Genomic DNA, 13756 nt, shown 5'->3' with positions numbered 1-13756 from the left:
ACAGTAAACTGGGTGACAGTCAGGAAGGGGAAAGGGGTTAAACAGCCAGTGCAGAGTCCCCCTGTGGCCATCACCCTCAACAACAGGTATACCACATTGGATACTGTTGAGGTGTGGGTGGGGGGATGACCTAGCAGAGGAAATACACTGTGGTTAGGACTCTGGCACTGAATCTCTCTCTGTGTCTCAGAAGGGAAGGGGGTAGAGAGACAAGCTGTGGTGATAGGGGATTTGTTAATTAGGGGAACAGAAAGGAGGTTCTGTGGACAAATACAAGATTCCTGGATGTTATTTTGCCTCCCGATGCCAGAGTCTGGGACATCTCAGATCAAGTCCACAGCATTCTTAAGTGGGAAGGTGAACAGACAGAAGTCATAGTCCATGTAGATACCAACGGCATAGGTATGAAAAGTGATGAGGTTCTGCAAAGTGAGTTCACGAAGTTAGGTGCTAAGTTAAAGAGCAGTACATCCAGGGTTGTGATCTCAGGATTGCTACCCATTCCACATGATAGTGAGGCCAGAAATTGTTAGATTATACAGTTTAGCCTGTGGCTAAGGGATTGTGTAGGGAGAAGACCATAAGATTTTTGATCATTTCTCTTCCAGGGAACGTGGGACCTGTACAGAAGATATGGTTTGCACCTGAACTGGAAGGGAACTAATATCTTAGCGAGAGGTTTACTAGTGCTGCATGGAGGGGTTTAAATTAGAGTTGCGGGGCGGTTGGGAACCAGAGTGACAGAACAGATAGTGGAGGGATTGTGGAGACAGTTGTTGTCAAGACCTCAGATAAAGTCAGAAATCAAAAGGTTGAAATTAATGTCCTGAGTAGCATATATTTCAATGCAAGAAGTATCGCTGGAAAGGCAGATGAGCTCAGAGCATGGATCAACACCTGGATTTAGATATTGCAGCCATAGTGAGACTTGGTTGCAGGAAGGGCAGGACTGGTCACTCAATGTTCTGCAGTTCCGTTGTTTTAGATACAACAGAACAGGAGGGATTGTAGGGGTGGTGGTGGCATTCCTAGTCAGGGAAAATGTCGCGGCAATGATCAGTCAGGACAGACTGGAGAACTAATCTAGTGAGGCTTTATGGGTGGAACTGAGGAATAAGAAAGGTATTCCAATCACAAACAAAAGAAAATCTGCAGAAGCTGGAAATCCAAGCAACATACAGGGTTTGTCTTATACACTGAACTATAGGGCACTGAGGTGTGTGGTGGAACAAAGAAATCTGGGAATACAGGTCTATAATTCATTGAAAATGGTGTCACTGGTAGATAGAATTGTGAAGAAAGATTTTGGCATGTTGGCCTTCATAAATCAAAGTATTGAACACAGAAGTTGCGTTGTTATGTTGAAGTTGTATAAGACATATGTGAGGCCTGTACTCTTCCCAACCTGCTACTTGTAAAAACACCATCCCCATCTCTCTATTCCTCCATCTCCACTGCATCTACTCTCAGGATGAGGCTTTTCATTCTAGAACAAAGGCGATGTCCTTCTTTTTCAAAAAGGGACTTCCCTTCCTCCACTATCAATGTTGCCCTCAACTGCATCTCTTCCATTTCATGCATGTCTGCTCTTACCCCATCCTTCCACCATCCTACCAGGGATAGGGTTCCTCTTGTCCTCACTGACCGCTCCACCATCCTCTGCAACTGGCAAAAAACTCTTCGGAACTTCCACCATCTTGAACAGGAACCCACCACCAAGCACATCTTTCCCTCTCCCCACTTTCTACTTTCCACAAGGATCGCTCACTACGTGAATCCCTTATCCATTTGTCCCTCCACACTGATCTCCCTCCTGGCACTTATCCTTGCAAGTGGAACAAGTGCTACACCTGCCCCTACACCTCCTCCCTCACTACCATTCAGGGCCCCAAACAGTCCTTCCAGGTGAGGCGACACTTCACCTGTGAGTCTGTTGAGGTCATATACTGTGTCTGGTGCTCCAGGTCAGACCTCCTGTGTATCATTGAGACCCGACAGAGATTGGGAGACCGCTTCACCAAGCACCTACGCTCTGTCCGCCAAATGAAGGGGGATCTCCAAGTGGCTCCCATTTTAATTCCACTTCTCATTCCCATCCCAATATGTCAATCCATGGCTCCTCTAATGTCGTGATGAGGCCACATTCAGGCTGGAGGAACAACACATTATATTCTGTCTGGGTAGCCTCCAACCTGACGGCATGGACATCGATTTCTCGAATTTCCGGTAATGCCCCCCCTTCACCATTCCCTATCCACTTTTCCCTCTCTCACCGTATCTCCTTCCCTGCCCATCGCCTCCCTCTGGTGCTCCTCCCTCCTTTTTTTTCTTCCATGGCCTTCTGTCCTCTCCTATCAAACTCCCCCTTCTCCAGCCCTATATCTCTTTCACCAATCAACTTCCTAGCTCTATACTTCATCCCTACCACTCCCGGTTTCACCTATCACCTTGCGTTTCTCTCTCCCCTCCCCCAACCTTTAAATCTACTCCTTATCTATTTTTCTCCGGTCCTGTCGAAGGTCACGGCCCGAAACATCGACTGCACTTTTTTCCATAGATGCCAACTGACCTGCAGAGTTCCTCCAGTATTTTATGTGTTGCTTGGATTTCCAGCAGCTCCAAATTTTCTCTTGTACGTACCTAATTTGGAGTACCGAGTGCAGCTTTGGTCACCTAGTGGTATCTATGCCTATACTTCGAAGTGAGAGATCTCGGGTTCGAATCCAGTTGTCTGCTTGCTCAAGTTCCACCCATGCTGGGTTGAGCACCAAGCTAGCAACTCGGCTTCAAATACAGACAAATGCTAAAGAAATGGCATAGTTGCCACCTGATGCGACTAAAGGCATGAGGAGGAAATTTATCTTTTTTTTACCTACAGGAAAGATGTAAGTAAGATTGAAAGAGCACAGAGAAAGTTTACAAAGATGTTGCTGGGTCTGGAGGACCTGGGTTATAAGAGAAGATTAAGTAGGTTAGGACTTTATTCCTTGGAACATAGAAGATTGAGAGGAGATTTGATGGATGTATACAAAATTATGAGGGGTATAGGTAGGATAAATGCAAGCAGGCTTTTGCCACTGAGGTTGGGTGGGACTACAACTAAAGGTCATGGGTTAAGAGTGAAAGGTGAAAAGTTTAAGGGTAACATGAAGGGAAACTTCTTCATTCAGAGGGTTTTAAGAGTGTGCAACAGGCTGCCAATGCAAGTTGTGCATAGAAGCCTGATTTCAACATTTAAGAAAAGTTAGGTTTGGTACCTGGATGGTAGGGGTGTAGTCCTGGTGCAGGTCAGTGGGAGTAAGCAGTTTAAATGGTTTGGCATGGACTAGGTGGGCCAAAGGGCTGTTTCTCTGCTATACTCTTCTAAAACTTTATGACTTTTGACTTTGGTGAAAGGCAGCAATGGTTTGCAACCATCTACTAACTAGTCTACTAAATATACTTTTCTGGACTATAATCACTGGAATCCACTGCTTTTTATTTCCCTATTGAAGTTATGCTTTTGAGTTGTCTGTATGATCTGGTGTTTTTGCAATATCCTGAAGGATTCGGCGATCTGCACTCTCAAGAAGGCAGACAAGGCCGCAGTGGTCATTGCTGGACGTCAGATTGGGGCCAGATTGAAGTGGAGGGGCCGGAGACCAAGAGTGGAAAAGAATCTGATTTAAACACCAGAGCAGGTTAAAAAGATCAGGGAAAAATGGTGTTCAGTGCTCTACTCCACGAGACTTTACACGCTTCAGTGCTGAACTGACTCTGTAGCTGTGGACTCACTTTTGGGGTTTCTGCAGTTCAAGTCCTGTATATTATTTGTTTGCTTTTTTTAAAAATTGTTTGCAATATTTTTTCTTTTTTGCCCACAATTGATGTTTACCGGTCTTTTGTATGGGATTTTTTCATGGATTCTATTGTGTTTCTTTGTTTTGTGGCTGCTTGCAAGAAGATGAAGGTTGTATATGGTGTATGTACTTTGATAATACATGCACTTTAAAGGTTTTGAATTTCGACTGTGGTGTTTGATTGTGATTGTTGGTGCCAGATGAGGTGGCTTGAGTATGTAAGAAATTGCTGATCTTTTGGGATTTTCACACACAACATTCTCTAGAGTTTACAGAGAAGAACAAAATACATCCAGCAGGGGGTGGGGACAGTTCTGTTAATGAGAGAGGTCAGAGGCGAATGGCCAGTGGTTCAAGCTGACAGGAAGATAGATAGATAGATAGATAGATAGATACTTTATTCATCCCCATGGGGAAATTCAACTTTTTTTCCAATGTCCCATACATTACTCAAATAACCATGCATTACAACAGTGGTGTGTAGAAGAGCATCTCTGAGTGCATAACACATTGAACCTTGAACTGGATGTGCTACAGCAACAGAAGACCATGAACATACACTCAGTGGCCACTTTATTTGGTACAGGATGTTAATAACCAAGTGGCCACTGAGTATATAGATATTTTCCCTAATTCCATCTCTCAAATAATTTAGAATGTGCCATTTGGAGCAAATCAGCTCAAAAATACCTACTCATAATGTTGACAGATGTCTTTTTAATGTTATTTTTGAACTTTGCTTCAAACATGGAAATCAAAACCAGGATCTGCTTAATTTTTTACTGATCTTTTCAGTCACCGATTGCCTGCATAAATTTACTTCTATGCATCGGTACAAAATTTTGCCTTAATGTAATTTTTTTTTAAAAAAATTTAATTTATTTTTTATGCATTTTCTACAACACTACAAAAAAAAACCCCAAGAACGAAATAGGAAATTAATACAGTGCAAGATAAACATACAATGGTAATATAATACAGAATACAATAATTGAAAAGGCACCCAAATTGAAGTCGTGTAAAGTTAGTATCCACCCCCACCCCTGCAAGAAAAAAAAACTCCAGACCAACCAGAGCAAAATGTAGGAAATATAAATCAGAACATTCAAACCCCCAAAACTGTAAATACAATTAAAAACAGAAGATAATAATGCCTACTACCAAAAAAAAAGCTGAGAGCAAGGGACTGAAAAAGAAACTTAGTCAAAAGGAAAGTTATGAAAATACTCAATAAAAGGTCCCCAGACCTTATGAAACTTTATGTCCAAATTAAGAATTAAGTGATGAATTTTTTCAAGATCTAAACAGGACATAATATCGTTAAGCCATTGAGCAAGTGTGGGTGGGGCAACATCTCTCCATCTAAGAAGAATTAGACGTCTAGCCAGGAGAGAAGCAAAAGATAATATTCGACGATTAGTCAAACTCAAACGTATATCTGTCTCAGCCAAGAAACCAAAAAGAGCAATTAAAGGGTTAGGTTCTAAATGGTGATTCAGAATACAGGATAAAGTTAAGAAAACATCCCTCCAAAATTTCTCTAGACTAGGACAGGTCCAGTACATATGAATGAGAGAAGCCTCGCCACTTTTGCATTATCACAAAGAGGACTAATATTAGGATAAAATTGAGATAATTTAGATTTGGACATATGAGCCCTATGAACAATCTTAAACTGTAAAAGACAGTGGCGGGCACAAAGAGAAGTTGAGTTAACTGACTTGAAAATCGAGTCCCAAACCTCATCAGATAAAGGGATATTTAAGTCATGCTCCCAAGCCATTCTGATTTTATCCAAAGGGGCACGCCGTAAGGATACTAATTTATCACGAATAAAAGATATTAAACCTTTACACAATGGATTAACAGAAAGAACCAAGTCCATAGCATTTTTCTCGGGCATCTCAGGGAAGTTGGGTAATAAAGGATTAATGAAGTGTCTAATTTGGAGATATCTAAAGAAATGGGCATTAGGTAGACTAAACTTAGCAGAGAACTGTTGAAAAGATGCGAAGCAATTATCAATGAAAAGATCTTCAAAATACCTAATGCCCTTTCTATACCAATCATAAAATGTTGAATCATGCATAGGAAGAAAAAGATGATTATGTAAAATAAGACTAGAAAGGGAAAAACCATAGAAACCATAACATTTCCTAAACTGGGCCCATATTCGCAGAGTATGTCTAACAAGAGGATTGACAATTAGTCTAGACAAACTACTAGGGAGTGCAGATCCAAGAAGTGCAGAGATAGATAGATCCTTAGAGGAATTCAGCTCCATTGCTACCCATTTAGGGCGGTCAGACTGGCTATGGAAAAAAGACCAGAAGATAAGACAACGAATGTTAGCTGCCCAGTAGTATAGACAGAAATTAGGTAAGGCCATGCCTCCCTCTGTTTTAGATTTTTGAAGGTAAGTTTTGTTAATTCTGGAACGCTTACCCTTCCACAGACAGGACAAAATAATAGAGTCTAAGGAATCGAAAAAGATTTGAGAAATAAAAATTGGAATAGATTGAAATAAGTATAAAAATTTAGGGAGAACATACATCTTAATAACATTAACACGACCTACCAAGGACATAGATAAAGGTGACCATTGTGACAAACTCTGTTTTGTAGAGTACAAAAGATTGGCAAAATTTTCACAAAAAAGATCCTTAAATTTCCTTGTAACTGTAATACCAAGATAGGTAAATTGATTATCAACTACTTTAAAGGGGAGGTCACGAAATACTAATACTTGTGCTTTTTTATTAATTGGAAAAAGTTCACTCCTATGTAAATTAAGTTTATAGCCAGAGAACTGGCTAAATTGATCAAGAAGTGAAAACATTGGAGGTAAGGATGTGGACGGATTTGAAAGAAAAAGTAATAGATCATCAGCATAAAGAGAAACCTTATGCTCAACACTCCCCCCCCCCCCTCCAGATCCCCGTCAATTCAGGACAACTTCGAAATGCAATCGCCAGAGCCTCTACAGCCAAATCAAAAAGAAAGGGACTTAAGGGGCATCCTTGATAGGTGCCACGTTTAAGGTTAAACAACTGGGATTGCTGAGAACTAGTCAAAACAGAGGCGGTAGGACATAGATATAGTAATTTGATCCAAGGGATAAAACTTTGACCAAGGTCAAATTTTTCTAAAACTGCAAAAAGATCCACTCTATACGATCAAACGCTTTCTCCGCATCAAGAGAGATAACGCATTCAGGAGTCCCAGTTGAAGGTGAGTATAAAATATTAAATAAACACCGTATGTTAAAAAAGGGAAGACGATTTTTAATAAAACCAGTTTGATCATCAGAAATAATAGAGGGTATAACAGTTTCTAATCTATGAGCCAAAACTTTGGCCAAAATTTTAACATCAACATTAAGCAAAGAAATCGGCCTGTAAGAGGAGCACTCTGTTGGATCTTTGCCCTTTTTAAATTAAAGAATAATACCTGCCTCATTAAATGAGAGTGGCAATTTACCATAAATAAATGAATCAGATAGTACTGAGAGTAACTGAGGTGAAAGAAGTGAAGAGAATGATTTATAAAATTCTGTGGGGAACCCATCAGGACCAGGAGATTTGCCTGACAACAGTGCAGAGATTGCAAAAGATACTTCTTCTAATGATATAGGCTCATTAAGTTTTGCTTTAGAATCAGATGAAATCGAAGGGATATTCAAGCTATTTAAAAAAAGATCAACAGAAATATTCTCATTCAGGGATTCGGAGGAATAAAGCCAAGAATAAAAATTCTTAAATAAGTCAATAATTTCTGAGTGTTTTAATGTAATATCCCCATTCTCCTTCTGGATCTTTGTAATATGTTGTTTAGCTTTAGAACGTCTCAACTGATTAACTAGAAACTTGCCAGATTTATCACCATGAATATAAAAGTGACTCTTATTTTCAAGAAGTTGACGTTCAACTGGTTGAGTAGAGAGAAGGTCAAATTTAGTTTGGAGTTCTACACGCTTCTTATATAATTTGGGTTTTTAGTCTGAGCATATAATTGATCTAATTCTTTAATCTGATTAATCAGGTCTAATCGCTCTGAATGGGACTTTCTATTAAGATTCGCTGTATATGAAATTATTTGACCCCTCAAATATGCTTTCATAGCATCCCAGACAATCTGGGATGAAATTTCAGATGACGTATTAGTGTTTAGGAAACAAGTTATCTGGTCCTTAATAAATTTTACAAAATCATCATCAGATAGTAAAGTCGGGTTAAAGCGCCAATGTTTATTCCTTTGCGGGAGACCAGGAAAATTTAGAGACAAAGTGATTGGGGCAGGATCAGAGATCAGTATACTCTGATAGTCACAAGAATGAACAAATGAAATAAGTTGATTATCAATTAAGAAATAGTCAATTCTAGTAAAGGTATGATGAACATGTGAAAAAAAGGAATAATCTCTCTCAGTAGGATGAAGGAAACGCCATATATCAGAGATATCATAGTTAGAAAGAAAAGAGTGAATAGCTAAAGCAGATTTAGTAGGTAATCTAGTAACAGGGGACGATCGATCCAAAGTTGGGTCTAACCAGAAGTTAAAGTTGCCACCCAATATAAGAGAATATAGGTTCAGATCTGGTAATGAGGAAAAAAAAGTTCAAAAAAATTAACATCGTCAGAATTGGGAGCATACAGGTTAGCTAGTACTAACTTAGTATTATATAATTTGCCAGAAACAACAATAGAATGGCCATTTGTGTCAGATATCTTACTATGGAGTTCAAAAGGAACATTTGAGTTGATAAGAATGGAAACCCCCCTAGCTTTGGCCGGGAAGGATGAATGAAAATGTTGACCCACCCACTTTGACATAAGCCGAGAATTATCAAAACTATGAATATGAGTTTCTTGGAGGAAAGCAATGTCAGCTTTAAGTTGCTTAATATGGGAGAAGACCTTTCTTCTTTTAACAGGATGATTCAATCCCTTTACATTTCAGCTCACAAATTTCAATGGACTAACCATTATCAATTGTTAAGATGTAAAAAGCAGTAAGCATATATAAGATCAAACATTACAATAACAGTTTGAAAGCAAAAATATAAACATAAATCAATAAAATCAGGACATAGACATGTCCTGGATAACAAGGAAAAACAAAAAAAACAATAGATAGTGTTGGTACTGGAGAATCCACCCCACCCTCACAACCCAAAACTAGATGGTTACCCAAATAAGCAGCTAGCTCTACAGAAAATAGGATACCCCAAAAACCAACTTCCAGTTCCATAACATTAACATAAGCTCCGTGTAAATAATATAGCAGATACTAACTAACTTATGTACTACAAATCAAAATTACAAATTGGAACAACTTCATCAGAAAGAATATAAAACTTAATACAAAATAGTAATCAAGAACTAATCCACCCGCGAGAAACTATGAAAAATTGGAAATAAAAGGGTAAAAGGGGAAAAAAAAGGGGGAAATTCTATATTTAACGAGAGTACATATCAGCCGTTTTTAAAAAAAGGCAGGTCTTATACAGTAAATTGACAGGGAGTCCTTCAATAAAAAACTCTAAGCCACCCAAATAAATTAAGACCAGTTGTAGTTCTCTATAGTTAAAGTTATTCAAAAGTAAACTAAGTTACACAAATGAAATCTAAGTCCACAGGAAAACATTAATTTAAATCATCTATTTAAGAGAATCACACCAAGTCCAAGGAGAGACCAACTAAAACCCTTAGGTTCTCAGTAGTTAAGGACTAAATGATTCAAATAGAGTCTGAGTTCGCAAAAGAGACTTTAATTCAAGAAATACTCATCAGCCATTTTAGAAAGTCAAACCAGGTCCAAAGAAGTCAAGATGGCTGGAAGATTTCCAACTAACATCTCAGCCTCTCTAACTGACTTAAACCACTTATATTCTCCAGGAGTAAGCATAATTCAAAGATCGGCAGGATTGCGAAGAGAAGGTTTGAATCCACGATTAAAGAGCTCTTTCATAACGCCTTTGAACTTGGCACGCATCTTCAGAACCTGGGGAGCATAGTCTTCCATGATACGAATGGTATTATTTCGGAAAGTTAGCGTGCCTCCATAATCAAACAATTTTTCACATTATAATGATGGAAACACAGGATAACTGGTTGTGCTCTAGAACCCAAAACAGCTTGAGGGACATAAATTCTGTGAGCTCTTTCTAGCTCACATGGAGTCAGGAGAAATTCTTTCCTGAAAATCTCACAGAGGAAAGAGGAGAAAAATTCAACAGGGGAACCCGTTTCAGTGGCCTCTGGCAAACCGAGAATTCGCAGATTGCAGCGCCTGCTCCGGTTTTCAAGATCAGCCATTTTGGAAATAAGTTTTCTGTTTTGCTCCATTAAGCTGGAACAGAGAGTTTCCAAATGCTGAACGCGGAGTTTTAAATCTTCAGAGGTTAGGTCGATGTGAGATAAATGTTCGGCTTGATCATCCACTCTGGCGTTAAACTAATCCAATTTTGACTCCAGCTGACTGACAGAGGCTCTAAATTCAGTCTTGATATCAGTTAAAATGTCTTGTGATTCTGTTCCAGGATAGAGAGAATCTTGGCAGACAAAGACGTGGGAGTTTCTTTTTTCCTGGATTTAGAATTTTTTGTAGCCATTGTAAGATAGACGTATTCGCAGGCAGATAAGAAAAAACAGATAGAATAACGAACTAAGGTTTAAAAAGGGAGACACATAGTACAAAGGTAAGAAATGTAACGGAGCAAAAGTTTGAAGCGACTAAACAATCGCCATCTTACCGGAAGTCCCTCGCCTTAATTTTAGTAGGTAAAAGTGACCAAACATACCTGGGTTTCATTGAAATCTTTGACACCAACGCAGTAGATTGTTGCTCCAAGACTTCGAGAGCGGTTAGCCTGGGGAAGAAAAGAGACAGCATGAAGAAGTTGTAATTCATCGACTAAATACCAGCAGGCAAGTATTTTGACAGCAATTCTTTACCCCAATTGTTGCATAACTGAGATTACACAGTCTCCAAGTAAAATCCTAGCTCCCCTAAAAAAACCTAAGTTTGACCCAGCAACTTATTTCTTTGTCCCATCATGACAGACCACCCTCAGGTAAACAATGCGTGACTTCTGGGCATTTGTTAGTTAAAAGATAGTCTTTCCTATCTTTTCCCCATTCACTCCAACCTTAGAGGTCTCAGTCATTGTGCAAGGAGTTTGTACCTCTCCCTGCCACCCTGTGGATTTGTATCAGATATTCTTGTTTCCTCTTTATCCCATAGAGGTGCTGGTTGGCAGGTTAATTAAATTATCCTTACTGTAGGTGGGACGAGTTAATGGCCATGTGAGAGATTATAGGTACCGGGGTAATCATGAAATAAATCAGAGTGTTGGAATTGCTCTCCAGAGCAGGCATTGACTCAGTACATTGCAGTACATAATAATAAAAACCCATAAATTACAGAAAGCATATCTATAAAGTTAAATTAAATATGTAGTGCAAAAAGAGAAAAAAAATGTAGTGAGCTGGAGTTCATGGGTTCAATGTCCATTCAGAAATCTGATGACAATGGGCTGACTGGCCTCCCTCCATATCACAGGAAAATATAAAATATGAATATGTGTCTCCTAAATTCTGGTTCTTAAGATTCCAAGTAACACACTTTTCTCAACTGAAATTATGAATACAAAGCTGCACCTAACTGCAAGGAGATGTGATAATGATAGAACAAAAGAAATCAAACGAGAGTGAGGGAAATGATGCTTCTGGTCCATCTTAAAAATAGAAAATATATGGAGAATTGAAAGTAGTGATCTGTAGAAGTGACAAATGATCCAGAAACTGAATTAGTAGATCTGTTTCTGCTCTTAGATGTCGCTGGAAAGGAATAAGTTTCTCAATTTGTTTGCAATCCAGACAAAATTAATTGTGTGAATCTTGCTGAGGCATACTACATGCATACAAATACGTTGACAAGCCTTACGTTTTGAACAAAGACCTACTTTGGACCAGCTACAGCCACAGATGCAAAAGATACAAGGCAACCACAGAATCCAGTACGATTCCAACAACAGCAACAATGTGCTCCAGGTGAGCAGTGTTGAATTATGATAGGAAACAATTCTTGGCTCAAACATTTTGCTGGGCATCTGCTTATCTGGAAGTAAGCTTTCTGCAGTCTGCACAGCTGACTAAGGGGGACCAAGGGAATCTTTCAATAACCAGGCTGAATTCACCCTGACACCAGCTGGTTTATGGAACATGTACAGAGTTTCATCTCCAAACACAGGGCAGAGCAAGTGCACATTATCAGTAATTACCACATAAATAACAAGAAATATTGGATACTTGACAGACTTAGGAACTTTTGAATGAAGCAGAAGAGAACTGAAACCAAAGTAAAATCTATTCTCAGAATGTCAAGAACAGAAATTGGAGGGCAGGTTAAACACATCATTGGCTTAACATCTGTGCAAGGTTGATAAACACAGAGATATGAAAGCAAGATCTACGATATCGTAGTATTGGAGTCTGCATTCGGTGTTATTCATTTCTTGTGGAAGCACAGGATAGTGAATTTATCATAGAATTTTATTTTCTCATTGTAGCAAGTCACCTGCTAACTTTGCTTGTTGATTGGCAGTTGTAGTGGCTGGAGGACTCTAGTAAACTATCTGCAGATATTGAGGGGAAGTATGCCATAGTACTTGGCATACTGGGCAGCTCTGACCTGCTATAGCTTCCCTAATTACTCATCAACTGCTCCAAGGTTGATGCAAATTCTTGTATCTTTAACACCTGCAGAAAAGTTCTCATCAAATGTAGACAAGTGTATCAGAATCAGTTTTATTATATTACATTGAGTGTGTGTGTGTGTATGTATATATATGTTAAATTAAATAAACAGTGCAAAAAGAGAAAAAAAGCAGTGAAGCAGTGTTCATGGGTTCAATGTCCAATCAGAAATCTGATGACAGTGGGGAAAAGGCTATTCCTTAATCATTGAGTGTGTGCCTTCAGGCTTCTATATCTTCTCCCTGATGGTAGCAATGAGAAGAAGGCATGTCTTTGGTGATGGGGTTTCTTAATGATGGATGCTGTCTTTTTGAGGCATCGCTCCTTGAAGATGTCCTGGATGCTGGAGATGCAAGTGCCCATGATGGAGCTGACTGAGCAGACTGTGATCAGTCTTCTAGAGAGTGAACCCATGAAAAGGATCTCACCTGGAAGATGTTTCTGGCCATGTCCTTAGATCATGCACAGATCAGCTGGCAGGGGCATTCGTGGACACTTTTAATCACTCCCTCTTTCAATCTGTGGTTCCCACCATTTTAAGAAGACTACAATCATCCCAACATCTATTAATATCAAGGCAAATGCCTTAATGGATCTGACATCCACTATTGTGAAGTGCTTTGAGAGGCTAGGAATGGAATGCATTAACTCCAGCCTACTGACCAACTCGATCCTCTTCAATTTGCCTACTACCAAATAGGTCCATGGATCTGCAATAATCTCTGAAACAGTAAATTAATATCCAACCTCCTAGACCTGGGATTCAACATCTCCCTTTGTATGTGGACCCATGACTTCCTGATCAACAGATGGCAATTTGTAATAATAGACTGTATCACCTCCGCCATGATTACTCTCAACACCAGTGGTTCACAAATCTTCATCCTCAGCCACCTACTCGACTCCATATACACTCATGACCACATTGCTAAATTTGACTCTAACTCCTTCTACAAGTTTGCTGATAATACTTCTGTGGTGGGCTGAATCTCAAATAATGATTTGAAGTACCAGGAAGGAGAGAGGGAACCTAGTGACATGGTGTCATGACAACAATCCTCCCCCGAATGTCAGCAAAACAAATGAGCTGGTCATTAACTTCAAGATGCAGGGAGAGTGCATATGCTTCTGTTTACATCAATAGTGATGAGGTTGAAG

The 13756-nt window shown here is 39.4% G+C and overlaps 1 protein-coding gene across 2 annotated transcripts in view; it reads right to left on the bottom strand.

Annotated features, from left to right (window-relative positions):
* The window catches only part of LOC140734677 (anthrax toxin receptor 1-like), a 258361-nt gene that overhangs the window by 182069 nt on the left and 62536 nt on the right, over positions 1–13756 (bottom strand). For both annotated transcript variants that reach the window (XM_073058962.1, XM_073058970.1), the window contains exon 7: positions 10642–10710. In XM_073058962.1, coding sequence (XP_072915063.1) covers positions 10642–10710 — 69 coding nt within the window. The remainder of the gene's footprint in view (positions 1–10641; positions 10711–13756) is intronic.

This window comes from Hemitrygon akajei, chromosome 1 (genome assembly GCF_048418815.1).
Source record: "Hemitrygon akajei chromosome 1, sHemAka1.3, whole genome shotgun sequence".
In the NCBI taxonomy this organism is placed as follows: domain Eukaryota; kingdom Metazoa; phylum Chordata; class Chondrichthyes; order Myliobatiformes; family Dasyatidae; genus Hemitrygon; species Hemitrygon akajei.
The sequence above is the reverse complement of the archived record's forward strand: the minus strand, read 5'-3'. Positions and strand labels throughout refer to the sequence as shown.